Raw genomic sequence first — 25,585 nt, forward strand, 5'->3', positions numbered from 1 at the left:
CTCGGGGGCACAGAAGGGGTGACGTTGCCCCAGGGTGGGGGGCAGATGTCAGCCTATAACTAACTAACTGTGCTTTTCTCCCCACCCCCCACCCCCGCAACGCGCCGGCCGACTGTCTATCCTTTGCCCATTTTCTGTTGCCTGTTCAACTGTAGGGTATCCATTCCCAGGAACTCAGAAACGGACGCCTGGCATCAGTTAGCCCAGGGTGTGCTTTGCTGGCAACGGGGTGTGCCCAACCCATGAGAAGAAATCCTCTGCGGGGGTTTTAGAAATTTCAGTTCAGGAGACGATCCCGGACCCCACCATGATTGGTTGCTCCGCTTTCTCTGTCGGGGACTGTAAGGTTTCTCGGGGTAGGGAGGCCCGTCTGCCTCTTTCATACCTAGGCATCTGTCTCTCGGTCTTAGCACATAGCAGTCATTCAAGACATCTTCCCTGAACGCATAAACCCCAATTTGTAACACTCACTCGTTGGCTCCCCCTGCCTTCTATCAGCAACACTCCAACCATCCAGTCCCAAACGTGCTCAAACTTGCTAGCACTTGGGGAGAAGGAAAAGAAATGAGTGGGAAAGGGGAGGTTCGGAGTCTCATGAGGCTAAGGAGGCATGGAGAGATGACATCTTGCTATTTCTGTTGGGACCTGAGGGGACCCATAAAAGGGCACATAACGACACAGGGCAACAGACTAGGAACACGAGAAGAAATTACGTGGTCGGTGTTCTAGACTTGGGTGTCTCTTCTTTCTTTCCTTCTTTCTGTTTCAGCCTATGAGAGGAAAAGAAGTCTCTTTTTAAGTAGAGGGTGTCACATATTTTTCCTCATGTAGGACACAGTTTTGTAGAAGGAGGTGTATGGATTGGGTGGAGGGATACTGTTGTTAGCTAGATTCATTTTTGTTTATTGTTATTATTTACCTTAAAACATTTTACGTTTATTTATTTCGAGAGAGCGCGACCGAACAGGGGAGGCGGAGAGCGAGAGAATCCCAAGCAAGATCCGCCCTGTCAGAGCAGGGCCTCACGTGGGGCTCAAACTCACCAACCGTGGTGAGATCATGACCTGAGCCGAAACCAAACGTCGGACGCCTAACCGACGGAGCCATCCAGGCACCCCTAGATTCCTTTTTTTTTTTTTTTTTTTTTTTTATATATAATCATGGGTCCCCCTCAGCGCTAGCAGAGATTTTAATCCAGATCTGCCCTAAAACAATATAGGAGTATAAAAAAGACCCGATGAGGGGCGCCTGGGTGGCGCAGTCGGTTAAGCGTCCGACTTCAGCCAGGTCACGATCTCGCGGTCCGTGAGTTCGAGCCCCGCGTCGGGCTCTGGGCTGATGGCTCAGAGCCTGGAGCCTGTTTCCGATTCTGTGTCTCCCTCTCTCTCTGCCCCTCCCCCGTTCATGCTCTGTCTCTCTCTGTCCCCAAAATAAATAAACGTTGAAAAAAAAAAATTAAAAAAAAAAAAAAAGACCCGATGATTACAGGTGGACAGAAACTGCAGGGAAACCCTGGAAATGTCCGCCAACACAAAGGTATTTTTTTAATCAAGAGTGTACATTGTGGGGGCCCCTGGGCGGCTCAGTCGGTGAAGTGCCCGACTAGGGCTCAGGTCACGATCATCTATCTCATGGTTCCTGAGTTCCGGCCCCACATCAGGCTTTCCGCTGTGAGCACAGAGCCTGTTTTGGATCCTCTGTTCCCCTCTTCTGTCTCTGCCCCTCCCCTGCTTGTGCTCTCCGCCTCTCTCCAAACAAACAAAGTTTAAAAACCTTAAAAAAAAAAAAAAAAAAAAAAGGTGTGTACATCGTGGGTGCTCCACAAATGTATTTCCCGTGAATGGAAAACCTGGGAGAGACAAGTGAGTGAGCAGGCACTCTCCGTTTCCACTGTGGGCACGAGCCACAGCCACTTGTAAATGTAAGGCCTTTCTCTAGTTGTGGCAGCGGACTGTCAAGAAGCCTGAAGGGGAAGCATCTCCCTGACAAGACAGAAAGTGGGTACTTTATACCAGGCGTTGGCCGACTACAGCCGGTACCCCTATTTGGCCCGGTCCGCTCTTGTAAGGTGCACGTTAACAACGGATCGTACATTTTGAAAGGGTTGTAAAAGAAAGAATATGTCACAGAGACCTTTGGGGGCCCGTGGAGCCTCAACTTTCTACGATGTGGCTGGCCCTTTAGAGAGAAAGCATGCCCCCCCGCCGCTGTGGCCCTTTAGAGAGAAAGCATGCCCCCCCGCCGCTGCCGCCCCCGCCCGGTCTCATACCACCAACGGTGAGGTTAAGAAAACATTTCACCTTTGTGCAGAAGGCAAAAGGGAGCACGGTTGAGAAGGTATGTCACTTTGTAGGTATGGACTTCCTACGATGATAACCTTCCGCTTAAGAAATGACCACCGACTTGGGGCGCCTGGGTGGCTCAGTCTGGTTGGGCCTCCGACTTGGGCTCTCAGATCATGATCTCGCAGTTCGTGGGTTCCGGCCCGTGTCGGGGCGGGGGGGGGGGGGGGTGTCTCTCTCTCTCTCCCTCTCTCTCTGCCCCTCTTCCGCTCACGCGCAGTCTCCTTGAAAAACAAGTAAACACTAAAATTAAGACAAAGCAAACAAACCACCTACTTACAGTATTCAGTCATTTACATGCCATAGACCCCACTCAGGAGCACGACCAGGAGACGGAAGTAGTAAGAGAGGTGATCCCCTGTCGGGCTTGGTCGGACTCCACACCCGTCCAATCTGGAAGCAAGGATTTGGAAACTTAAGCCCTCACAGCAGGTGTCGTTGCGAACTGACTCTTAGCTGCTACTGCCCAGAAGACGCAGCTGAGCACAACGGTTTCGGAAAAAGCAAGGCTCCGCGCTATCTTACAGGCGCCCGTCGTCCACGCCAGCCCCTAAAAGAAGAGGAGGAACTGCCAACGCCGGGCGCATCCCCCAACACCCACAAGAGCAACACCCGAAACACGTTTATAACCGCACGCTGATCTTGAACACCACAAGTACTACCTCCCCCCCAAAGGGGGAAGGACACCGTTCCTGGAAGCACTGCAATACCAGGTCGATGCGTGGAGTGGACGGAGCAAGCTCCTATTCCATCTCCCAGCTCCAAAAATCCATTTAATATATTGTCCTCGGATAGAGGACGTATCAGATATTAAACTGATAAGAACAGATACTACACTTGATCTTAGCCAAAAGGCCGAGAAGCGATGCCGGCCGTGGCCGCCTCCCTGCCACCGCCCTGCCCTCATCCACATTGCACTCACGGTGAGCCAGGTCGCCCTCCTTCGAGGTCTCACTTCCCTCGCTTCTCGGACTTTGGTATGGGAGCCACACTAGGCAGCAGGCTCTTGTGCAGATTTTTAAATCTCTGCCTTTTAAAAGAGAAATTGTGTTCTCTGTCGTTGCTTCGTCGCGCTCACCCACAGGCCATTTCTCATTTGAATGCCCCGCCCCTTCCGCGCGGCGAGGTGTAACCGCGCCCACCATTTCCCAGTTCTCTTGAAGGGCTTTGTGGGCTGGAGCAGAACCTAGGTTGAGGCCAAGCTCTCAGTTGGTTTAAAGCTTTTGCCTGCGTAAAGGCAGGACCAAGGGGGAGGTGGGGACGGGGGTCTGGGAACTGGGGAGTGTGTGGAAGGGGGCTGGAGCAGAGTGGTCAGAGTTTGAAGAACGTCGTCCGGTCCCGTCATCACTGGAGGACCCTACGGGGCTTGCTGTCTCCAGGGTGCTGGGAACCGAGAAGCGCCCGGCTGAGGTCTCCTGGAAAGGGCTCCAGAGAGAAGTTGGGACCCGAGACTGGACCCTAACAGGGCTGCTACCCTGCCTTGGTCAGCAGGGCTCTTGGGCAAACTACTTGACCCGACCCCAGTCGAGCCTCAGTGTCCCGGGTCGGGAGGGGGAAACCTTCGTGCCTTCCTGAATGGGGTCGAGGGAGCACGAAACGTAGCTAATGAGGTGACCTCAATTTAAGCCGTCTAGAATATGGGTCCTGGGCCCCACGAGGTACCAGTGAAGGGGCCATCGATTGTGACACTGAAACAACGGAGCGGCAGTACACAATACAATAGGGACACATTGGTTGTTTGGGTCCGACTTGTGCCCAGTGCTTTCTTTTCGGGTCAAACTTGCAAAGTTTACCTACAGATGGAACAGTTGAGACAGAGAGGTTAAGCAATTTGTCCAAGACCACACAGCTTAGTTGGTGGAAGAGGCTGGGTAAGGTCTAGGAAGCCAAGAGCCCAGGGCCTGGAAAGAGCACGGGAAAGAAAAAAAAAAAAAAAAAAGAAAAGAAAAGAAAAGAAAAGAAAAGAAAAAAAAAAGAAAGCAAGAAAGCAAGAGAAAAGTTATTCTTGTGTGTCCAGCCCAGGAGGAGACTAAGCGTTGCTGAGCCTGACACACAGGTAGGTGTGCGGGGGCGGACAGGACGGAAGCCGTCTAAACCCAGTTTGCCTAGTGTGACCTAGCGTGGACCTTGTCTTCCTCGCTTCACCCTCCGCCTTCAATAAACCATTTGCCCATTGTCCTGTAAACTAAGAGATGATGAGATGAGAAATCATTAGACAGAATTATTAGGAATAACGACACGTGGGGTGCCTGGGTGGCTCAGTCGGTTAAGCGCCCCACTTTGGCTTTGGTCCTGATCTTCAAGGTCGGTGAGTTGGATGGAGCCCCTCATCCGGCTCTGCGCCAACAGCACGGAACCTGCTTCGGATCCTCGGTCTCCCTCTCTCTCCGCCCCTCCCTCGATCGTGCGCTCATGCGCGCGCTCGCCCTCTCTCTCTCAATAAACAAACAAACAAAGGAACAAACATTTTTTTAAAAAGAGGCAATAACAAGACATGTTTGGTACGTAGTATTATCTGTGAGAACCAAGCACAGGGAAACACCTCAGGCCATTCACTTCTCTGTAGCTCCTCATCTGGAAAGCAAGAGTACTAACAGCAGGCATATAATCTTAATCTTCCCTCCTCCACTCAGGGCCCCTGTTCTCCCTTACCTGTTTTTTGTTTGTTGTTTGTTTTTGTTCTTTATTCCATAGTCCACAGTTATATTTCCAGTGCTTAGGACAGTACCTGGCATATACTGGACACTTCGTATATTTGGTCGAATAAATGAATGAATAAATATTATATAATGTGATCTCTACATATGGAAGGTGACCAGCAGACCTCCTGGCTTGTGGTAATTATGACCCTCACTGCGTTCTACCAACTTTCTGCTCGCTTCCACGTTTATCTGGTCATCTTGTGCGTGCGTGCTCGCTTGCTTATTTATTTATTTATTTATTTATTTATTTATTTATTTATTTATTTAAAGTAAGCTCCACGCCCAACATGGGGTCTGAACTCACGACCCTGAGATCATCGAGAGTCCCATGCTCTTCTGACGGAGCCAGCCAGGCGCCCCACCGGGCTCCCTCACGGAACTTCAGGGGCATCTTGATCTGTGCAGTGAGGTGCCTGGGATGGCAGACATGCATGTTCTGTCATCGCAAAGGAGTATTTCCCATTGCAAATTAATGGTTTCTCATTCCAGTTCACGCACCGGCTTCTTGTGAGTTTGGTCAAGTTACTGAGCGTCTCTATTCTTTGCCCGTTGTCCTTTAAATTGTTCATCATTTTGCATTTCCACCTCGAGCACAGATCACACTTCTTCGTATCAGTCCTAGTATGGGAATTGGGAGTATAAGTCTGACGTTACTTTTTCTGGATGGCTACCCAGCCGTCCCGGCATCCTATATGGAATAATAGCCCACGGACTGTCAGGTTCAGAGGCCACCCTGATCATGTAAAAAAAAAAAAAAAAAAAAAAAAGTCCTCATACGTATTTAGATATATTTCCGGATTTTTCTTCTCTCTCTCGTTTTAAAAAGATTTTAGTTTTAAGTAATCGCTACACCCAACGTGGGGCTCGAACTCACAACAACTCCAAGATCAGGAATCACATGCTCTACCCACTGGCCCGCCAGGCACCCCTGGATTTTTCTATTAAAAATTCTTCTGATAACCTGTTTTTAACATTTTTGATGCAGGCGCGCCTGGACGGCTCAGCTGGTTAAGCAACCATCGGCTCCTGATTTCGGCTCAGGTCACCATCTCAGTTTGTGAGTTCGAGCCCCTCAATGGGCAGTGCAGAGACTACTTGGGATTCATTCTCTCTCTCTCTCTCTCTCTCTCTCTCTCTCTCTCACTCAAAACACAAACATATGCATAAATAAGCAAACTTAAAATTTTTGATTCAACTGATTCTCCAGTATTACACCTACTCCATGACTGGCACCTGTGGGCCCTGGGTCGGCAAGGGGCATCTTGCCAAGCTCTTCCAGTCCTCTTCTGCTGGCATTCAGCTACCATCACACCCCCACAGAGCCTTGGGGATGCCCACGCACAGCAGGAGGGTGTCTGCCCCGCCCGCCCGCCTGCCTGCCGCCAAGGACACCAACTCCAACTCCAGGCGCTCCTGAGCGTTCCCTCCTCAGGCTTGGCAGGGCTGTTGGGTCCCTGCCAGCCCAGGAGGACAGCGTCCTCAAGTCCAATCCCCACCGCGTCTGTGTTTTTTTTACCTGGCCCTGCGGCAGCCCTGCCTTCATCTCCACGTCCACCCTGTCCTCTTGCTCCTGAGCCGAAATCGGACACTCAACCGACTGAGCCACCCAGGCGCCCCTCCAGCGGGTTCTTTTTTGTCCCCTCAGCTCAGCTTTCACAACTAGTTGAAGAGACCCGGTCGGAGAGACATGCCATTTTGTTTTGTCTGACTTCCCCTCCCCTCCCCTCCGCTCTCAATTCTCCTCCCCTCTCCTTTTTCTCCAGTTACACACAAAAGCTTTTGCTTCTGTGGCTCCCATCAGAACCCGGTCCGTCTGTCTGACTCGGCAGTGGGCAAGGGAGATTGTTTTCTCTAGCAACGGCTGGCCACGTTAGGGTCACATATACCCTGTTTTAAAAATGACTCCGGGGGCGTCTGGGTGGCTCGGTCAGGTGAGCGTCCGACTCCTGATTTCACCTTCAGATCATGATCTCACGGTTCTTGGGTTTGAACCCCATGGCGGTCTTTGCGCTGACAGCGCACAGCCTGCTCGGACTTCTTTCTTCTTTCTCTTCCCCTCCCCCCCCCCCCATTCTCTCTCTCTCTCTCTCTCTCTCACACACACACACACACACACACACACAAATAAGTAAATAAACTTAAAAAAAAAAAATACCAAAGACCCGAGGTGGACATTTTACCACCGTCTCGCTGCTCAAAGCGAGGTCTCCAGATCAGCAGCATTGGGGTCCCGCGAGCATGCTGGAAACGCAGGACCACGGGCTTCTTAACAAGACTCTCCTGGCGTGTGTGTGTGTGTGTGTGCGCGCGTGCGCGTGTGCGTGTGCGTGTGCGTACGGGACCGTTTGAGAAGTGCTCGGCGACGGCACTTGATGACTGAGGGAGAGAGACCGGCCGAAGCAGCAGATATATTCCTCAGGATCTCCACTCTCACTACCGATACATGCAACCCAATTTCTCTCCACCCTTCTCTCACCCTGACCTTCTGAGTCCCTGAGGAGAGTCTGCAAACGGTTTCTAGAACCTTCTGGTGCCGAGACAGAGAAAAGGAGCCCATGACACACGAGCTAACTTTTTGGTGTTTCTTTTGTTTGAATTGTAAGTGACCGGAAGGCTCCAGGAACTGTGGATGGGATAATAAAAAAGCACAGAAGATCCTGAAGGTCATTAATTAGATTCACTTTCATGTTCCTTGAGAGACAGGAGCCAAGAGGTATGGGACTGTTCACGCTGCATTTCTTTGACGGGGCCGGGCGGTGTTGCCCCAAGCCAGCCTGAAAACCCTGGATAGTTACACGTGATCAAGGCAGTTGCAAGGGCCAGCAGAGTACCTGCCCCCTATCAGGGTTTGTGTGCTGGACAGCAAGTTTCATGCCCAGCTAGACTGGATCCATAAAACTAGTTAGACTCCCCCAGGAACCGGGCTTCAAAACTTGCCTGCCATCCTTGGGCACCCACCTTGGGCACCCACCGTGGGCCGGGACGGCAAATCCCCACATTGTCCTTTTGGTCTTCCAACAATCCCAAAGAGAAGGTGTTACTTATCGTATTTTACATCCAAAGAGATCCAGGCTGCCGAGGCCCCACCTCCCAACATCCTCAGCTGTCTTGCTCTGCTTCCTCCCACAGAATTAAGGGGACCCTTCCTCTTGGCTGGTTGGTTTTGCGTCTTTGCGATTGACGGGTCCTCTCGTTCCCATCCACTTTCTGAGGAAAGTGGATCAATCAGCGTTCACGATTCCCACTTAACAGATGAGAAAAGCACACTTTCAGAAAGAGATTTCAAGCTAACCAGACTTGGGAGACAGACTCAGATGTGTGGGGGGCGGATTCAAGGAGCTGGACACCTGGCTGCTGAGGGCAGAACGTTGGGTGCCTGGCCAGGTGTTTAAGATCCAAAGTGGGTTGCCAGGCAGCCTGCTCCTTTACCTGCACTGCACCGCCTCTAGGGCTGAGTCATCATCTCAGCCGATGAACCGATTTTCTTTTTCTCTTTGGGGGCAGCAGGGGGAAGCAGGGAGCAGCTAAGGGACGGACCCCCCCCCCCCCCACACACCCCCACCCCGCCGCCCCCTGTGCGTCAGGACCTCCCAGCACCTTGGGAGTCATCCATCCTATGCTTAACTTTGGTGACAAGAAAACCAAGGTCCTGAGACCAAAGGTTCAAGACCATCCAGGTGTCAGGCACACGAGGGTGTGTAAGCCCAGGCTTACATCAGAGGGTAACACTCCATGATGGGGACCGATTTCATCGTTCCCTTGTACTTTGACAAGTACAATTTCTTTCTTTCTTTCTTTCTTTCTTTCTTTCTCTCCCTTAAGTTTATTATTTTGAGAGGGAGGGAGGCGGGGGGGGAGAGAGAGAGAGAGAGAAAGAGAAAGTGTGGGAGGGCGGGGGGGGGGGAGTGGGGGGGGGGAGAATCCCAAGCAGACTCCGTGCTGTCAGCACAGAGCCCCATGCCAGGGCTCGATCCCACAAACCGTGAGATGCTGACCTGAGCTGCACTCAAGAGCCCGGCACTTAAACAACTGAACCACCCAGGCGCCCCGGCAAGTCCAAGGTTTTGATAAGTCTAAGATCACAAAACAGAACTGGGTAAAAATTTCCACAACTAATGGAAAAACTGGACTCAAGTAGAATAAATATTAATTACATGAGACTGAATGAGTTGAGGAGGAGGATCATTTTTATGACTTCATTGCTTGTTCTTTAATGTTTTGTGTTTCCAGATTTTTTTTGAAACCTTTTTTATCTTTTCTCTTAAGCTATCGACAATTTGGCAAATTATACCTTTGTAAACAAAGATGAAACATTTACTTTTTCTCCCTACATGATCCCCCAGAATTCGGAAAGTTTTCAGCATTCTTCTTTCTTTTCTTTTCTAATTTTTAAAATATTTACTTATTGTTTATTTTGAGAGAGAGAGAGAGAGAGAGAGAGAGAATGTGAGTCGGGGAGGAGGCAAAGAAAGAGGAGAATGAGAAACCCAGGCAGGTTCCGCGCTGTCAGCCCAGAGCCCGAGGTGGGGCTCAAACTCACCAACCGAGGGTTCATGACCTAGCCGAGACCAGGAGTTGGATGCTTAACTGACTGAGCCACCCAGGCGCCCCTAGATTCATTCAGTTGTTATAATCATGAGTCCTCTTGAGTGCTGGCAGAGATTTTAATCCTGATCTGCCCTAAAACATAAAAAGTCCTGGTGATGACAGGTGGAGGGAAACTGCAGGAACCACGCGTTTAAGGAAGAAACCCTGGAAACGTCCGCCAACACAAAGGTATTTAAGGAAGAGTGTACAGTGTGCGTGCTCAACAAATGTACTTAATTAACATGGATGGAAAACCCGGGAGACACAAGTGAGCAGGAACTCTCCGTTTCCACTTTGGTCACGAGCCACAGCCACTTGTAAATGTAAGGCCTTTCTCTAGTTGTGGCAGCGGACTGTCAAGAAGCCTGAAGGGAGGCATCTCCGTGACAAGACAAAAAGGTGTTTTATATCAGGGGTTGGCAGACTACAGCCCGCACCCACATTTGGCCCGGTCCACTCTTGGAAGGTGTGCGTCAACAACAGACACTTTCAAGGGGTTGTAAAAAAAAGAGAGGTCACAGACCTTCTGGGGCCGTGAAGCCTCGGCTTTTCACTACGTGGCGACGTCCGTCTCGTACCACGAACGATGATGAGCTTACGAAAACGTCTTACCGGGGCAAAAGGTAAAAAGCGCGGTTCAGGAGACACGCCACATGGGGGTATGGGCTTCCCGCGATGGATCTCCTAGCAGCCTTCCATCGAAGAAAGAACTACCGTTGTAAAGACGTCAGCTGTTAAGTTTCCACACGCCCCACACAGAAGCACGAAAAACAAAGAGTAGCAGAGATAGGTCCACGTGGAAGTCGTGTCACGGGAGTGAGCACCCCCCCCCCCCCCGTACTGCGCAGAACCAAGAACCGACGACAAAAAATACATCCGCGCGTCTTCTCCCAAGCCACTTACTAGGGGTAGCAGGAAAGCTCCCGCGAGGTGTACAACACCCCAGCCAGCAGAGAAAACTCGAGGCCTTCCGGGAAAAAACACAACGCAAAGCCAAGTACTTACGGGGATAACATGAAAAAAACTCGAAAGCTAATCTTAGGCACCACAGATGTTGTCCCCCGAGCGGGGGATGCACCGTTCCCGGAAGTACTGCAATACCAGGTCGATGCGTGGAGTGGACGGAGCAAGCTCCTATTCCATCTCCCAGCTCCAAAAATCCATTTAATATATTGTCCTCGGATAGAGGACGTATCAGATATTAAACTGATAAGAACAGATACTACACTTGATCTTAGCCAAAAGGCCGAGAAGCGATACCGGCCGTGCCCGCCTCCCCGCCACCGCCCTGCCGTCATCCACATTGCACTCACGGTGAGCCAGGTCACCCTCCTTCGAGGTCTCACTTCCCTCGCTTCTCGGACTTTGGTATGGGAGCCACACTAGGCAGTAGGCTCCTGTGCAGGTTTTTAAATCCTCTACCTTTTAAAAGAGAAACTGTGTTTCTGTCGACGCTTCGTCGCGCTCACCCAACGCCGTTCCTAATTTGAATTCCCCGCCTTTTCCCGCCCGCGGAGGCGTGGCTAAAGCGGGCCCACTGGACCCCGGGATCGCTTCCGCGCGCCGAGAGTCGAAGCCGCGCCGGGCGGTCGGTCTCCGCTTTTGTGCATAACGGAGACTAAAGACGGGACCAAAGAGGATCGGGGGTGCCGTCAAGAGGGGCCTGTGGAAGGGACCTCTTGGCGGAGGGTCTTCTTGACGAAAGGCAAAGTCGCAAGACCCTTTCCCTAGAAACTCCGAGACCTTACCGTATTAAATTGGTCGCACGCCGGCGCAAAGACGACCTTGGTATCTGTCGGTCGAGCAGCTCCTTCTGAGTCAGGGGAGCGGCAGGGCTGCGGGAGGGGCTTCCCGGAGCCGGTGGTAGCCTCCCTGCAAGGCGGAAGGCAGGTGGTAGAAAGTGTAGGGCGGGGAGGAGGCCTGCCACATCTCGGGAGGCGGGGCTGGGCCGCTGGAGGGATTCCCCCTCCCCCACCATCCCTCCCAGCTCCAGCCCTTGCGTCTATTCCTGCTTCTTTCTGTGAATGAATCCTATCAATAGCTTTTTTAGTCCCTAGCTACTGGACAGTGCTCAGCACACATGTGGCACCAGAGAAATATTTGTTGAAAAAAAGAAATTTCGGGCGCCTGGGTGGCTCGGTGGGTTAAGGGTCCGACTCTTGACTTTGGCTCAGGTCGTGACCTCACGATTTGTGAGATGGAGCCCTGCATCGGATCGGGTTCTTCGCTGACAGCACAGAGCCTGCTTGGGATTCTCTCTCTCTCTCTCTCTCTCTCTCTCTCTCTCCCCCCCCCCCAAAAATAAATAAATAAACTTAAATAAAAACTAAAAAAAAAAAAAAAAAGAAAGAAAGAAATTTGGTGAATGAATGAATGAAGTGCACATGAAACGATACATAATGGGCTTCGCTTGCACCTGACCTGACGACATAGGACTCTTTGCGCCTCCTACTCCCAGATCTGTGTTCAGATATGCGTGTATCAGACCATCCTTTTTTTTTTTTTTTTAAATTTTTTTTTTAACGTTTATTTATTTTTGAGAGACAGAGAATGAACAGGGGACGGGCAGAGGGAGACGGGGAGACGGAGACACAGAATCTGAAGCAGGCTCCTGACTGTGAGAGTCAGCACAGAGCCCGAGGCGGGGCTTGAACCCGGGAACCGCGAGTTCAGGACCTGAGCCCAAGTTGGACACTCAAGCGACTGAGCCATCCGGGGGCCCCTGTATCAGACAGACCATCTTATACTCGCTCATTGGGTTTTGCTGAGAGGGGGGTTGCTATCATCTGAACGCCCCAAGCAATTGTTCATCTCTCTTTGGCTTTCCTGTTCTGCCTGGTATTCTGGCCATCCGGGCAAGTGTCTCAGTCCCCGTCTGCAGCTGGATGCACCCCCAGGGCAGGAGCGGGGTCTGTCCGGTCTCTGCTTCCAGCACCTGCCCAGGTGTGTCACATCACGTTACAGGAGATTAACGACAAATCGGTTAACAATGAATATTGGTGCAATCCCTATCAAAATAACACCAGCATTCTTCAATAGAACTGGAAGAAACAATCCCAAAGTTTGTATGGAACCAGAAAAGACCCCAAATAGCCAATGCAATCTTGAAAAAGAAAATTGAAGCTGAGGCATCACACTCTCAGACTTCAAGATGTATTGCAAAGCTGTAATCATCTGGACAGTATGGTACTCTTGCAAAAACAGACACTGAGATCAATGGCACGGAATAGAGAACCCAGAAACGGATCCACAAACATATGGCCAACTAATCTTTGACAAAGCAGGAAAGAGTATCCAATGGAACAAAGACAGTCTCTTCAGCAGATCGTGCTGGGAAAACTGGACAGCAACATGCAGAAAAAATGGACTTGGACCACTTTCTTATACCATACACAAAAATAAACTCGAAATGGATGAAACACCTTAATGTCAGATAGAAAACCATCAGAATCTTAGAGGAGAAAAAGGCAAAAACCTCTTTGACTTCGGCTGTAGCACTTCTCACTCAACAGGTCTCCGGAGGCAAGGGAAACAAAAGCAAAATGAACTACTGGGACCTTCTGTACTGCAAAGGAAACAATCAGCAAGACTAAAAGCAACTGATTGAATGGGAGAAGATATGTCCAAATGACATATCAGATAAAGGGTTAGTCTCCAAAATCTATAAAGAACTTATCGAACTCCACACCCAAAAACAAATAATCCAGTGAAGATACGGGCAAAAGACATGAATAGACACTTCTCCAAAGAAGACATCCAGGTGGCCAATCGACACGTCAAAAAATGCTCAACAACATTCATCGTCAGGGAAATACGAATCAAAACCACCGTGAGTTACCACCTCACACCTGTCAGAATGGCTCACGTTAATAACTCAGACGACGATAGATGTCGGCGAGGATGTGGAGAAAGAGTATCTCTTTCGCACTGCTACTGGGAATGCAAACTGGTGCAGCCACTCTGGAAAACAGAATGGAGTTTCCTCAAAATATTAACGATAGAAATACCCTATGACCCAACAATTGCACTACTAGGTATTTACCCAAGGGATGCAGGTGTGTTGTTTCGAAGGGGCACACGCACCCCAATGTTTATAGCAACGCGATCGACAACAGCCACAGTATGGAAAGAGCCCAAATGTCCATCAATGGATGATGGATAAAGAAGATGTGGTATATATATATATATATATATATGATATATATATATATATATATGTACATATACATATATATACAATAGAGTATTACTCGGCAATTAAAAAGAATGAAATCTTGTCATTTGCAAGTATGTGGATAGAACTAGAGGGTATTATGCTAAGCAAAATTAGTCTGTCAAGGAAAGACAAATATCGTATGACTTCACTCATATGAGGACTTCAAGATACAAACCACATGAGCATAAGGGAAGGGAAGCAAAAATAATATAAAAACAGGGAGGGGGACAAAGCATAAGAGACTCATAAATATGGAGAACAAACAGAGGGTTACTGGAGGGGTTGTGGGGGGGGATGGGCTAAATGTGTAAGGGGCATTAAGGAATCTACTCCTGAAATCATTTTGCAGTATATGCTACTAACTTGGATGGAAGTTAAACAATGAATAAGTAAATGAAATTAAATTTAAATTAATTTAATTAAAAATAAAATAAAATAAATATATGCAACCCAGACCACAGAAAAAGTACTTTTTTTCTAAAATATAAAGAGCTCCTGCAAATAATTATAACAGACAAACCATATAGTGAAAAAAAAAAAATGGGCAAAGGCCAGGCACAGACAATTCACAGAAAACAAAAAGTGGGGTATTTTTTTCTTTTTTTCTGTTTAGTTTATTTATTTTGAGAGAGAGAGACAGAGCACTTGTGTACAAGTGGGGGCGGGGGGCAGAAAGAAAAGGAGAAGAAGAGAATCCTAAGCAGGCTCCGTACTGTCAGTGTGGAGCCTGATGTGGGGGTCTAACTCAGAAACTGTGAGATCATGACCTGAGCCAAAATCAAAAGTTGGACGCTTACTCAACTGAGCCACCCAGATACCCCAAAAAGTGGTTCTTAAGCTGACATAAAAAATTAAATAAAAACTACAGCAAGATATATTTTTTTCCTCCCCTTGCCCTTCCTGTCCTGCCATTCCCTTATCCTCCCAGCTGGGCTTGCTGCAAACCTTACTGTCTACCCTGACCAGGAAAGTCTGACCAGCCTCCAGGTGCAGGAGGCCAATATGAGCCTTGGGTCAAGGAGTTCCAATTCAGAAGCCAAGAAACTTGTTCATGGGGCTCAGCTTACCCTGTGACTTTTTTTTTTTTTTTTAGTGTCCCTGTGTGTGAGTCAGGTGCTGTTTATGACACATTCCTGGTTACAATCTTACTTAATCTTAAAAAAAACACATTTTTGAAAAAAGGTAAACTTTACCCCCAAGGTAGGGCTTGAACTCACAACTCTGAGATCAAGAGTCACATGCTCTACTGAGTGGGCCAACCAGGAACCCCTCATTTAATCTTTACCATACTCTTGGGCAGTGTTATCATTTCCATGTCTCAGAGAAGAAATCCAGCTCACAGAAGCTACCTGACTTACCTTGGATACTTCCAAAGGTCTTCCAAGTCCAAAGTTCTTCCCACTAGGCCAGGCAGCCAGCTGTCAGACAAAACCCTTAGCTCATTCATTCCTTTATCTAACAATAATTTGCTGAGTGCCTATGATGTGCTAGGCCCATTAGAGGCTTGGGATTATAGCAGATCTCTGTTGTAGTTTTGCAGAACATTTAAAACACTCCTCATCAGGGAAAATATACAGCCTTTACAGTAACTCTCTCAGACCCGTGCTACTCAAAGTGTGGTCTGTGAGCAACAGTATCTGCACCACCTGGGAGCTGGTTAGAAATCAGAACGTTGGGTACCACATCAGACCTACTTACTGTCTTAGTTTGCTATGGCTGCCATGACAAAGTTCCATAGATCGGGTGCTTAAATAACAGAAGTGTCTTTTCTCACAGTTGAGGAGGCTAGAAGTCCCAGTTCAGCATCCAGCCTGGTAGGGCTCTGGTTAGGGCCCTCTTGCCTCAGAGATGGCCACCTTCTCTACATGGTAAAGACACAACATGCTCTGGTGTCTCTTATAAGGGAACTAATCCCATCACAAAGGCCCCATTCTCATGACTGTATCTAACCTAATTACCACCCCCAAAGGCCTCAGTTCAAAATACCATCACATTGGGGGGTAGGGCTTCAATATATAAACAGAGTGGGGCACAATTCAGTCTATAGCACCTACTGAAACAGAATCTGCATGAACTGGAGATTCATATGTACATGAAATACTGGAAAGTGATGCTCTAAGTCACATACTTTGGAAAAGAAATGGCAGTCAATGACCAATTTGTACGTGTCGCTTTGTGTGTTATCTGAGGAAGATATTTCGTATCCAACTGGCTTCCTGGGTCAATTTCTTTGTTGTTATTGGTTGAGATAAACTAATTTAATATCATTATTATACTAGCTGCCAAGTATTGAGGTCTTTGTATGAGTGCTTTGGTGAATGCTTCACACATTTAACCTTATTTACTTCTCATAACAACCATGTGAGTTAAGTATTAGCTCATTTAGCAGATGAAGAGGTTAAGGTTGGAAAGGTAAACAATTTGCCCGAGGACTCACCGGAAAATGTTAAAGTCAGGGTTGGAACTCATCTTCCAAGCCAGTGGTCCTCATAGTGTGGCCCCCAGACCAGTACCATCAATATTACCTGAGAACTTGCTATAAATGAACATTTTTTAAAATGCACGTTTTAAAACATTTTTTTAACATTTATTTTATTTGAGAGAGAGAGCATGCAAGGGTGAGTGGGGGAGGGGCAGAGAGAGGGAGACAGAGGATCTGAAGCAGGCTCCATGCTGGGAGCACAGAGGCTGACTTGGGGCTCGAACTCACGAACCATGAGATCGTGACCCGAACTGAAGTCGAGTCGACTGCTTAACTGAATGAGCCACCCAGGTGCCCCTAAATGCACGTTGTTAAAAAAAAAAAAAGTAGTCTCCATGCCCAACACGAGACTTGAACTCACAACCCCGGGATTAAGAGTCGGAGGCTCTATTGACTGAGCCAGCCAGGTGCTCCTAAATGCACATTTTGGGGCCTGTGAGCCTGACACCGACCGAATCAGAAATTCTGGAGGTGGGACTTAGCAATCTGTGTTTTATTAAATCCTCTAGATGATTCTGATATACTCTTAAACTTGAGAACCACTTTTTGAAGCCACACTCCCTCTCAGTGTATGCAAGACAACATGGAGGGCTTGGCAGAGAAACCTCCCATCAGATGAGAAAGACCGAATCAAACATATGAGGTCACCGGGGATTGGCCCCTGTTGTGAATGCTCCAAGCAGCCCACCTGGCTTGGATAACTGAGCTGTCACCCTGTTCCCTCTGGAGCATGGACCCGGCTTTCTCCCTTTGCTCCTCTTCTCTGCCTTTCTAAGTTTGGTTGTTCCTTGTTTCCAGGACATTATCACTCTCCTGGGGTTCCCGCTCCTGTTTCTTGCTGACCACCCAAAGCCCCTCCCCCAGCCAAGGCCTCCCCTGAGTGCCAGGCTCCTGTGCAAATGGACACTGCACATCCACCCCACGTGGATCTGTCCCCATAGACACTGAAAAATGGCTACAACTTCATAAGTTCCCCAGCCTTCCTCCTGCCTCAGCCTTCTCTGCACCTGTCATTAGGGCCTCAGTCACAGTATGGCAAATGTAATTGAAATTAGATTTCCTGCTCAAATAATGTTCATTTACATCTGGTCCACCTCCACAGAAAAACTTGAAGGGGTGGGTTTTTCATTCCCAACCTCGAACTGTAGGAAAGGCCCTATCTCGAAGGAAGACTTCAGAAGGAGGTAGAGGAACCTGTGTATTTAACCCCCCCACTCCTCCACTTTTCTTCAGGGATCAGGCAGTGACAAGCATATCCACCAGGTGGCAGCATCTACTGCTTTCTAACCCTGAGACTGGGCCCTGGGATTGGGACTGGGTTTGGGGAGTCTTGAATCTGAAAGCGCAGCCTGTAGGGGAGAAGGGTGCCTGTGGGGCCCTTAAACACACATTCCACCCCCCCCCACATTCATTCTAAGAGGTAGGGTGTGTTTTCTCCCTTTTGTTCTTGAGGAAACAAAGCTGGGATTTGAAAAATGGGTCTTTGTGGGGTGACTAGCTGGCTCAGTGGGTAGAGCAAGCCACTCTTGGTCTCAGGGTTGGGAATTCCAGTACCACGCTGGGAGTAGAGTTGCTTTAAAGAAAAAGAAACAAACAATGAAATATGCGTCTTTGTGATTCCCAAGCTGCCAGCTGCTTCTTGGGCATCCGTCTTCTTCACTCATGCAGACTCCTCTCCTCCCTTCATTTGTGCCCTGAGACAGGTTAGGGTGCTGTGGGGAAAAGGATGTCTTCAGCCATTTCCTCAAGGAGCTCCTTCGTCCCCTATCATCTGCTATTCCTGAGTATGCGTTATCGGTGGGGTAGGGACCTGGAATCACCATACCCCCTTGTTACATGCTGAGGAAACCTAGGCTCCTGATGGGGGGTAAGACTTTTCTAAGCCAGTCTACTACTGAGGGACAGGACTCCCCATGACTCTCAGCCCAGGGTTTCAGCATGCCAGGCCGAGGGGGTCTTCTCTCTCCAGTGTCATCTGCACCCCTGGCCTCTGTTTTTCCTCCTCTCAGAAGACCCTCATCCTCAATTAAGACCTGAGAGTTCGACACTACCCAGACTTTGCCCAGAAATGCAGGGTTTTATGGGCATTCCTGGCTAACCCACTATCAACAGAACCCCCAAGGGCTCAGGAACCCCAGACCAGGAAACTCCCAGGCTAAGGGTGGATGCTCGGTTCCCATACTCAGGGACACCCCTCAGTACATCAATCATTCTGTCATGCATTCATGAATTCCCGCAAGGTTTCCTGACTGCCTCTTGTGTGCCAGGCACAGTGCTGGGCACCTGAGAGCTATAGATGACAAGAACCAGCTCCTGGGCTCAAGGCTTAGTCTGGTGTGGAGACAGCTCTGAGGAAGAACAATGACATAGCCGCTGGAATTTCATCCAGGAAGGGGAGCAGGGGAGGGGCAGAGAGAGGTAGACATAATGTGAAGCAGGCTCCAGGTTCTGAGCTGTCAGCACAGAGCCCGACATGGGGCTTGAACTCGTGAATTATGAGATCATGACCTGAGCTGAAGTGGGACGCTTAGCTGACAGCCACCCAGGCACCCCTGCAATTATATGCTTATTCGTTGCCTGTCTCTCCTCACTCCCCACTATAATGTACATTCCATGCAGGCAGGTCCTTATCCTGGGCTGTGTGCTCTGAATCTAACAGGCCCTCCATATATGATTGTTCAATGGACGAATGTTCAAATGTTCTCTGTAGTGAATACCCCAATACAGTAGGTCTTGGGCTGTGATCTTGTGGAGAGAAAGGGCTGCAGAGGTGAGACTGCCAGGAAGAAGATGGTCGTTAATGGAAGAAGGCTTCCAGGGTGGAGGGGTGTGGGGGGAGGGAACTGGAGCTCCTATTTAAAGGGAACAAATTGGGGTAGGCCAATGGCTCAGTGCTGCCCTGACAAGCTGGGCCCCTTCCTTCACCTCTCCCTGCCCCACCTCCTCCTTCCCATTTGTTCATCAACACCTCTGGCAAACAAGAAAGATGAAGGTGGGCTGGGATTGCCAGCTTCATTACTTTTATGAGATAATCAGGTGACAATTTCCATGGTGGCTGTGAGGCCCAGGAGATACAGGAGAAATGTTCAAGAAGTTTCAAAGGTTGCAGAAGAAACATACGGTGATCTGTGTGTTTTTTGCTTCTGTATGTTTTCAGTTTCACAGCCATTGCAACATTTGCTCAGAGCCAAGTTTGGCCAATTTCTAGCAGGGTGACCTTGGACAAATTACCTAACCTTTCAGTGTTTCTGTTTCTTCTTTTTGGAGTAACCATACTTACTTCTTGGGTTGAGTTGTGTATTAAAAAAGGAAAAGTATGGGGCACCTGGCTGGCTCAGTTGGCGGAACATGGGGCTCTTGAGTTCAGACATGGGGTCGTGAGTTCAGGCCCCAGGTTGGGTGTAAAGCCTACTTAAAAAATAAATAAATAAAATGAAAACTTCAAGAAAATTGAAAAGGAAAAGTATGCAGAATTCTCAGACCAGAGCCTGGTATGCAGTGGCCACTCAACACGGTACTGGTTTCCAACTTCGTGGACTGCTCTGTCTTCCCCTTTCCTAACAGAGGCCACCTCTGTGTTTTAGCTCCAGTGGCAATCTGCCACGCACTAACATGGAACGTGACGCTAATTTCCTAAGGTCTTGATGTTTTCAGGGATTCAGGGAGGCTCCCTGCATTGCCGGGACATCAGGTGGCCGGGTCTGTAGGAGGGAGGGGAAGAAGGAGGTCACAAGGCAGTCTGGTGCTAAACAGATGGGAGGTTAGCAGGCAGGAAAGGGCTAGGTCCTCCTGTCTAGCTGTGACTTCCCCTACTCTTTTTCTTTCTTTCTTTCTTTCTTTCTTTTTTCCTTTCTTCCTTCCTTCCTTCCTTCCTTCCTTCCTTCCTTCCTTTTTAAACGTTTTTAAACGTTTATTTATTTTGAGGGAGAGAGTGCGCGAGCCTGAGAGAGTGCACGCAAGGGGAAGGGGCCTAGAGAGAGGGACACAGAATTCCAAGCAGGCTTCTCACTGTCAGTATAAAGCCCAACTCAGGGCTCGAATCCGCAAACCGTGAGATCATGACCAGGGCTGAAGTCAGACGCTTAACTGACTGAGCCACCCAGGTACCCCCTCCGCCATTCTTTTTCTGATCCCCCTAAAATATAACCTTTAAAATAGCTTAATATTGAATCACATAATAAATGTAAGAATCCAGCCTCCTGGCAAAAATGGAAATATTCAAGTCACAATCTTATTCTCCCTTGATCTTCCTCCCCTCCTTCAGTTTAACCTACTTCCCTGAGGGTCATCACTGATATCCTTTTGGTCACACTGTCCCCTGGTGACATCTCCTTTTAAGGGCTGCCCAGAGTGTATCAGGCTGAAATGGCTGGGGGGATGCCACTCAATCCTGTCCCTTCCTCACCAATCCCACACAGGACTCATTAACTTACAGAAACCTTTCCAAAAGCTTCCAGTTCACACTGTCTGTCCCTCCTCTGAAGTCCTACAAGGACGTATCTCAGATTTACAAAGGTCCAGTGTTCCTTGCAGTGGCCAGTCTTGTTTTGTTTTGTTTGTTTGTTGTTGTTTTTTTTTTTTTTTCACTAGAGTGTGAGCCCTATGAGGCCAGACTATATTCCCATAGTCTCTCTGGCAGAGCACACAGTATGAATGAGGTCAATAAAGTCCTATGGAGTGAAGAATTCTCTCTTTAACTATTTGAACAAGGGGGCCCTTGGGGTGTCTGCTTCTGGTCAGCACTCTAACCAGCACCTGAAGGATTTAAGCTGAGGATGCCTAACCTATAGCCTCCTTAATGAGAGAGTACGGATAGCTATGCCATCAGGGGCCCAGACCAGACTCAGTTCCTAGGTTAGCCACTTCCTGACTAGGCGACCTTAGACAAGTCACTGAACCCTTCGCAATTTTCTTTCCCGTAGAATGCAGACAGCACCAGTCCCCACCTCACGGGCTGCTGTGAAGATAAATAGTGGTAATGGGTTTAGGCTTAAGCTGTCTTATGATGTTCCAGGTTTACACAGGTTTGAACACTGACTTAGGAAAGATAAAGAAGTAAGATTCGTCAGCGTCTCCAGTAGACCCTGGCGGAGGGAGTGTACATGTGGAGTGGCTCTCTCTCTCTCTCTCTCTCTCTCTGGGGGAGGAGTGTGCCGTGGTATAGACTACTAAGCTCTTCGCCTCTCTTTCCTAGTTAAACGCTGCCACAGTTGTCTCTCCCATTTTCCATCCCGAGTTTACCTCCAAATATTAGAATATGGTAGAAGAGATCAAATAAAACGGTCACCAATTGACCAGACGTCCATCCATGTGTTGTCTGGCTTGCAGTGCACGTATCTCCCTGCCCCGCCCCTCCCCGCCCTTCCCCGCTGCCGCGGGACTGATGATTGGCCCAGGCTGCGTGACGTCAAGGGGGTTTTTAAGGACGAGTCCCAGGACCGGTCCGCAGTGGCGGCGGTGGCGGCGCGCAGGCGGCTGCCACCGGGGTGGTTCGCTTGGAGTCGGGTGGCTAGTCCGGAGAGACGCGGGGAGAGTGCCGCTGACGGAAGGTAAAGGGGCTGTTCTGGCGGTGCTGAGGTGGCCCTGGTGCGGGACCTGGGGAGCTGGAGTCGGCGATCCGAGCCAGGCGAAGTGTTACGGGACGGTGGGAAGGGGGTCGTGGTGTAAGGAGAGGCGTGTCAACTGCCTGGGGACGTGGAGGGCTGGTGGGAACGGGCCTTACTCTCTGTTCTCAGCGCCCGTACCCTAACTCTTAATTTGGGAGCTCTGCCCGACCTGCCCATTCCTGCGAAGATTCTCGCCTGGGAAATAAGGGTCTCTGCGCCTGCTACCGCTACCGCGCCACGAGAGCTCGGGGAAGAGGCTTGGGAAGCCAACCGTCGAGGTCTCACCCCCACACCTGTGTCCAGGACCCGGGGGTTTCTCTAGGTCTCATCGCCCCTGAGAGAGGGGAGCACCTCTGTTACACTTGTAGCTGCTTATGCTTAAAAAACAAAACAGAACAAAACAAAACATGGAATTTTAAAAAGGAAGGATGGGCGGCAGATTTAGGAAAGGATCTAGAAGTTGCAAATTTCGTGTTTATTGTTAAATGTCCCCCTTTTTCTCCCATGACCTTTCCTTGTTCAGATAACCCAGCTGTGGTCTCCAGAGCCTGGAGATCGAAGCCACGTCCTTGCTTCTACCGTGTGCCCCAAGACCTGCACCTTAGCTGCAGCTCACCATGGGGAACCACTTGACAGAGATGGCGCCCACTGCCTCCTCTTTCTTGCCCCACTTCCAGGCCCTGCATGTCGTGGTCATTGGGTTGGACTCTGCTGGAAAGACCTCGCTCCTTTACCGCCTCAAGTTCAAGGAGTTTGTCCAGAGCGTCCCCACCAAAGGCTTCAACACAGAGAAGATCCGGGTGCCCCTGGGAGGGTCCCGCAGCATCACCTTCCAAGTGTGGGATGTTGGGGGGCAAGAGAAGCTGCGGCCCCTGTGGCGCTCCTACACACGTCGGACAGATGGGCTGGTGTTTGTGGTGGATGCCACCGAAGCTGAGCGCCTGGAGGAGGCCAAGGTGGAGCTGCACCGAATCAGCCGGGCTTCGGACAACCAGGGTGTGCCTGTGCTGGTGCTGGCCAACAAGCAGGATCAGCCTGGGGCACTGAGCGCAGCAGAGGTTGAGAAGAGGCTTGCAGTGCGAGAGCTTGCGGCAGCCACGCTCACCCACGTGCAAGGCTGCAGCGCTGTGGATGGGCTGGGCTTGCAGCCGGGCCTTGAACGCCTGTACGAGATGATCCTCAAGAGGAAGAAGGCAGCCCGGGTAGGCAAGAAGAGACGGTGACCCGAGGCTGTCCCCTCCTCAGCAGTAGGGGTCTCCACACTTGGACAGCCAGGCGGAGCCTGTGGCCCGTCACTCAGCTCTGGGGTGCGGGACCTGTCCACCTCAGTGAAGGACCAAGAAGCACATTGGGGGTCTTGTTTTGGTGCAGCACTGGGGAGGGGATGGGAGAGGGGAGGTCTCATGTCCTTCCCGCATCCTCACCTCCGGAGAAATGGGGGCTGCAGGACTGGGGAGGCTTAAATGTAAACTGTGACTCTACCTCGACCCCATTTCTTCTTTTTCTTCTCTGGCTTTTCGATTAGATATGTTTTGGGGCAAAAGAAGGTTGTTTGGAGAATGCATCTGGGATGAATGAGGGTTATCCCTCCCCTGACCTCCCCCCCCCCCAAACTGGGGTGTCTCTGCAGGCTGCTTTTCTAGGGATGCTAGTCACAATAGTCTTTATTTTTGTGTCTGTGTGAATGTGCCAAGAACCCCTCCACATTTGTAGATCCACAACTGTTTTTATAAGCTGTGTGTGTCCTCTGTATTATTATTAACTATTTTTTAGCATTTGCATATAAGTTATTAAAGACTGATGATGCTGTAGCTCTGACCTTGGTCTGGCATTTTCCTCTCTCCTTCCCTAGCCCCAGGAGTAGTCCTGGATTTCTATGTGGGTGGGAGGAATGGGGAAGGGAGCTTATCTTGAAGCTGAACTTGCAAAGGAAACACTCCTCTAAAAATTAGACTGTGTGTTTATGGGATGGCTGGTGGAAATTGTAGATGGAGTTGAAACGCCCTCCCACCTCCCAAGCTATTACCAGATTTCTGCAGTTTTGGGGGTATCCCTTCTTTCTCCTGCTTTCCTCCCCTCCCCTCCTCCTCTGGCTCTTACTTGCCCCTCATACCAGCTGGTCCTTGGGGACACTTCTAGGTCTATATAGGTAAATCCTCAAGGAGCCATTCTGTTCTCATCCTCCCCCACTCCCCAGCAAATCCCTCCCCTCCTCCCCCCCCCCCCCCCCCCCCATTCCCAGATCAGGCTGATCTGATTTTTTTTCCACCTTGGGGATCCTGTGAGAATGGAAAGTAATTCCTTCCTGGCTTTAAGCCATCTCTGTGTGCTCAGTCCTGCTGACTGCAACTCACCAGTGGCGGCAGTGGCAGTGGCAGCGGCTGGTGCTGGGGAGGCCTGGGCTGGATTGAGCCAGCCTGGCCCTGGTGACTAAGCCGTGAGTTGCCCAGCTCTGGGAATGGTAGCTGTTCCCACCAGAGGGGCTGTAGTAGCAGTGGGTGTTTGTGCCTGGTGGGAATGTGGACTGCTAGACTCCCACCCCCCCACCCCCCGGGGAGGAGGGGGAAGGTGTAGGCCACCAACAGCAGTGATAAGAATAAAATGCTAATGTTTTAGAGGCCGAGGGCCTCTGCCCAGACTTTCAAATCCGTCCCCTCCACCAAACCCAGGGCCAGCTGAGTCTGAGATGATGAACAATCAGACCCTCTTAAACCGGGGTGGGAGTAGTGAATAAATACCAAGCACAATTCTTTCCAGTCCTCAGCCCCTCAGTTCCTCAGCCTTACCCTTTGTGCAAACATGGGATCCCCAGAGCGGGTTTGAGTCCCCACTCCAGAATCAAATAAACAACGTAGGGAGGACGAGAAGGTGCTGGCAATCCTATCCTGCGGGAAGACTTCCCAAGGAACTTGCTTCTTCCTAGCGAGGGCCAGCAGAAGCTGAGTTTTGCTGTGGAATCTGGGCCAGTTCAGATTTGTCTCCCCTTCACGGCTGGCAGGATGCGGGTGGGTATGCATCGATCCGGAAGGGTGCCCAAGTGTGCGTCAGTGCGGGGCCTGCTCGACAGAGCTGCTGGGCTGGTTCTGCCGGGCACACGTGCTACCTGGCCCCTCTCTGCACACGCTTGTGACTCATCTCACTCAGTCCTCAGGGCAGAGTCCTCTCCTGCAGCCCAGGAACAGACTAGAGAGGACCTGGTTAGAGGGGCCTGTCTTGGTAGGAGATCTTCTCTCCCCAATCCACCCCAATAATGGTCTTTTGTCTCAAAAGGACATCTTTTCTCCATTTCTGGTCACCTGGGGGACTGAGGTCTCCAGATCTGGAAGAACCTACACATGCCTCCCCCCCCCCACCCCCCCCAGCAGAGGGGCCTCCATGGGGCCAACCCCTGGTTCTGGCTCCGCCAACCACCTGACCTCCCTATCTGATGAGAACTGTCGAGAACTGTCGTCTGCTCCCCCAAGCTCCAGCCCCAGGCAAGGGCCATGGTCCACAGCAGACCTGCGGATGTCCCCCCTCTTCCCCACATCCCTCTGGCCTGACCAGCCGATGGGGTGGAAGAAGAGGTATTAGCAGAGAGAGTGAGATGGAGAAGCCAGCTGCTTTGAAGGGATTGTGGGGAGAGGGGAGCACTGGAAGATTCTGGTTAG

At 50.1% G+C, this 25,585-nt stretch overlaps 1 protein-coding gene, 2 long non-coding RNA genes and 2 other non-coding genes across 17 annotated transcripts; 1 reads left to right on the forward strand and 4 right to left on the reverse strand.

Moving 5' to 3' along the window:
• Positions 1 to 615: 615 nt before the first annotated feature.
• Positions 616 to 2,487, reverse strand: LOC123603781. The gene is made up of 2 exons (XR_006715014.1): positions 2,301 to 2,487; positions 616 to 770 (listed from the first exon to the last, which is right to left on the reverse strand). It is a non-coding gene; the product is annotated as an uncharacterized LOC123603781 (long non-coding RNA).
• Positions 2,488 to 3,018: 531 nt separating this feature from the next.
• On the reverse strand, positions 3,019 to 3,209 carry LOC123604775. The gene has a single exon (XR_006715504.1). It is a non-coding gene; the product is annotated as a U2 spliceosomal RNA (small nuclear RNA).
• A 1,786-nt stretch (positions 3,210 to 4,995) lies between these two features.
• On the reverse strand, positions 4,996 to 11,599 carry LOC123603782. 13 transcript variants are annotated; one of them, XR_006715018.1, is made up of 6 exons: positions 11,380 to 11,599; positions 10,945 to 11,249; positions 8,003 to 10,341; positions 7,527 to 7,667; positions 7,225 to 7,420; positions 4,996 to 5,777 (listed from the first exon to the last, which is right to left on the reverse strand). It is a non-coding gene; the product is annotated as an uncharacterized LOC123603782 (long non-coding RNA). The 13 variants fall into 13 exon arrangements; XR_006715021.1 differs by having other exon boundaries at positions 10,945 to 11,053; positions 11,380 to 11,597; XR_006715025.1 differs by lacking the exon at positions 10,945 to 11,249 and having other exon boundaries at positions 8,003 to 10,323; positions 11,380 to 11,596.
• On the reverse strand, positions 10,699 to 10,889 carry LOC123604773. Its single transcript, XR_006715502.1, has one exon. It is a non-coding gene; the product is annotated as a U2 spliceosomal RNA (small nuclear RNA).
• A 10,169-nt stretch (positions 11,600 to 21,768) lies between the features above and the next one.
• Positions 21,769 to 23,753, forward strand: ARL4D (ADP ribosylation factor like GTPase 4D). Its single transcript, XM_045489024.1, has 2 exons — positions 21,769 to 21,878; positions 22,459 to 23,753. Exon 2 carries the CDS (start codon positions 22,553 to 22,555, stop codon positions 23,156 to 23,158), a length of 606 nt encoding a protein of 201 aa, XP_045344980.1. The 5' UTR covers positions 21,769 to 21,878; positions 22,459 to 22,552; the 3' UTR covers positions 23,159 to 23,753.
• Positions 23,754 to 25,585: the final 1,832 nt, after the last annotated feature.

The sequence above is a fragment of the Leopardus geoffroyi genome, chromosome E1 (assembly GCF_018350155.1).
Source record: "Leopardus geoffroyi isolate Oge1 chromosome E1, O.geoffroyi_Oge1_pat1.0, whole genome shotgun sequence".
Lineage (NCBI taxonomy): Eukaryota > Metazoa > Chordata > Mammalia > Carnivora > Felidae > Leopardus > Leopardus geoffroyi.

Excerpts from the sequence above, each read along its gene's own strand:
- ARL4D (XM_045489024.1), top strand. The coding sequence starts at position 22,553 with ATGGGGAACCACTTGACAGAGATGGCGCCCACTGCCTCCTCTTTCTTG.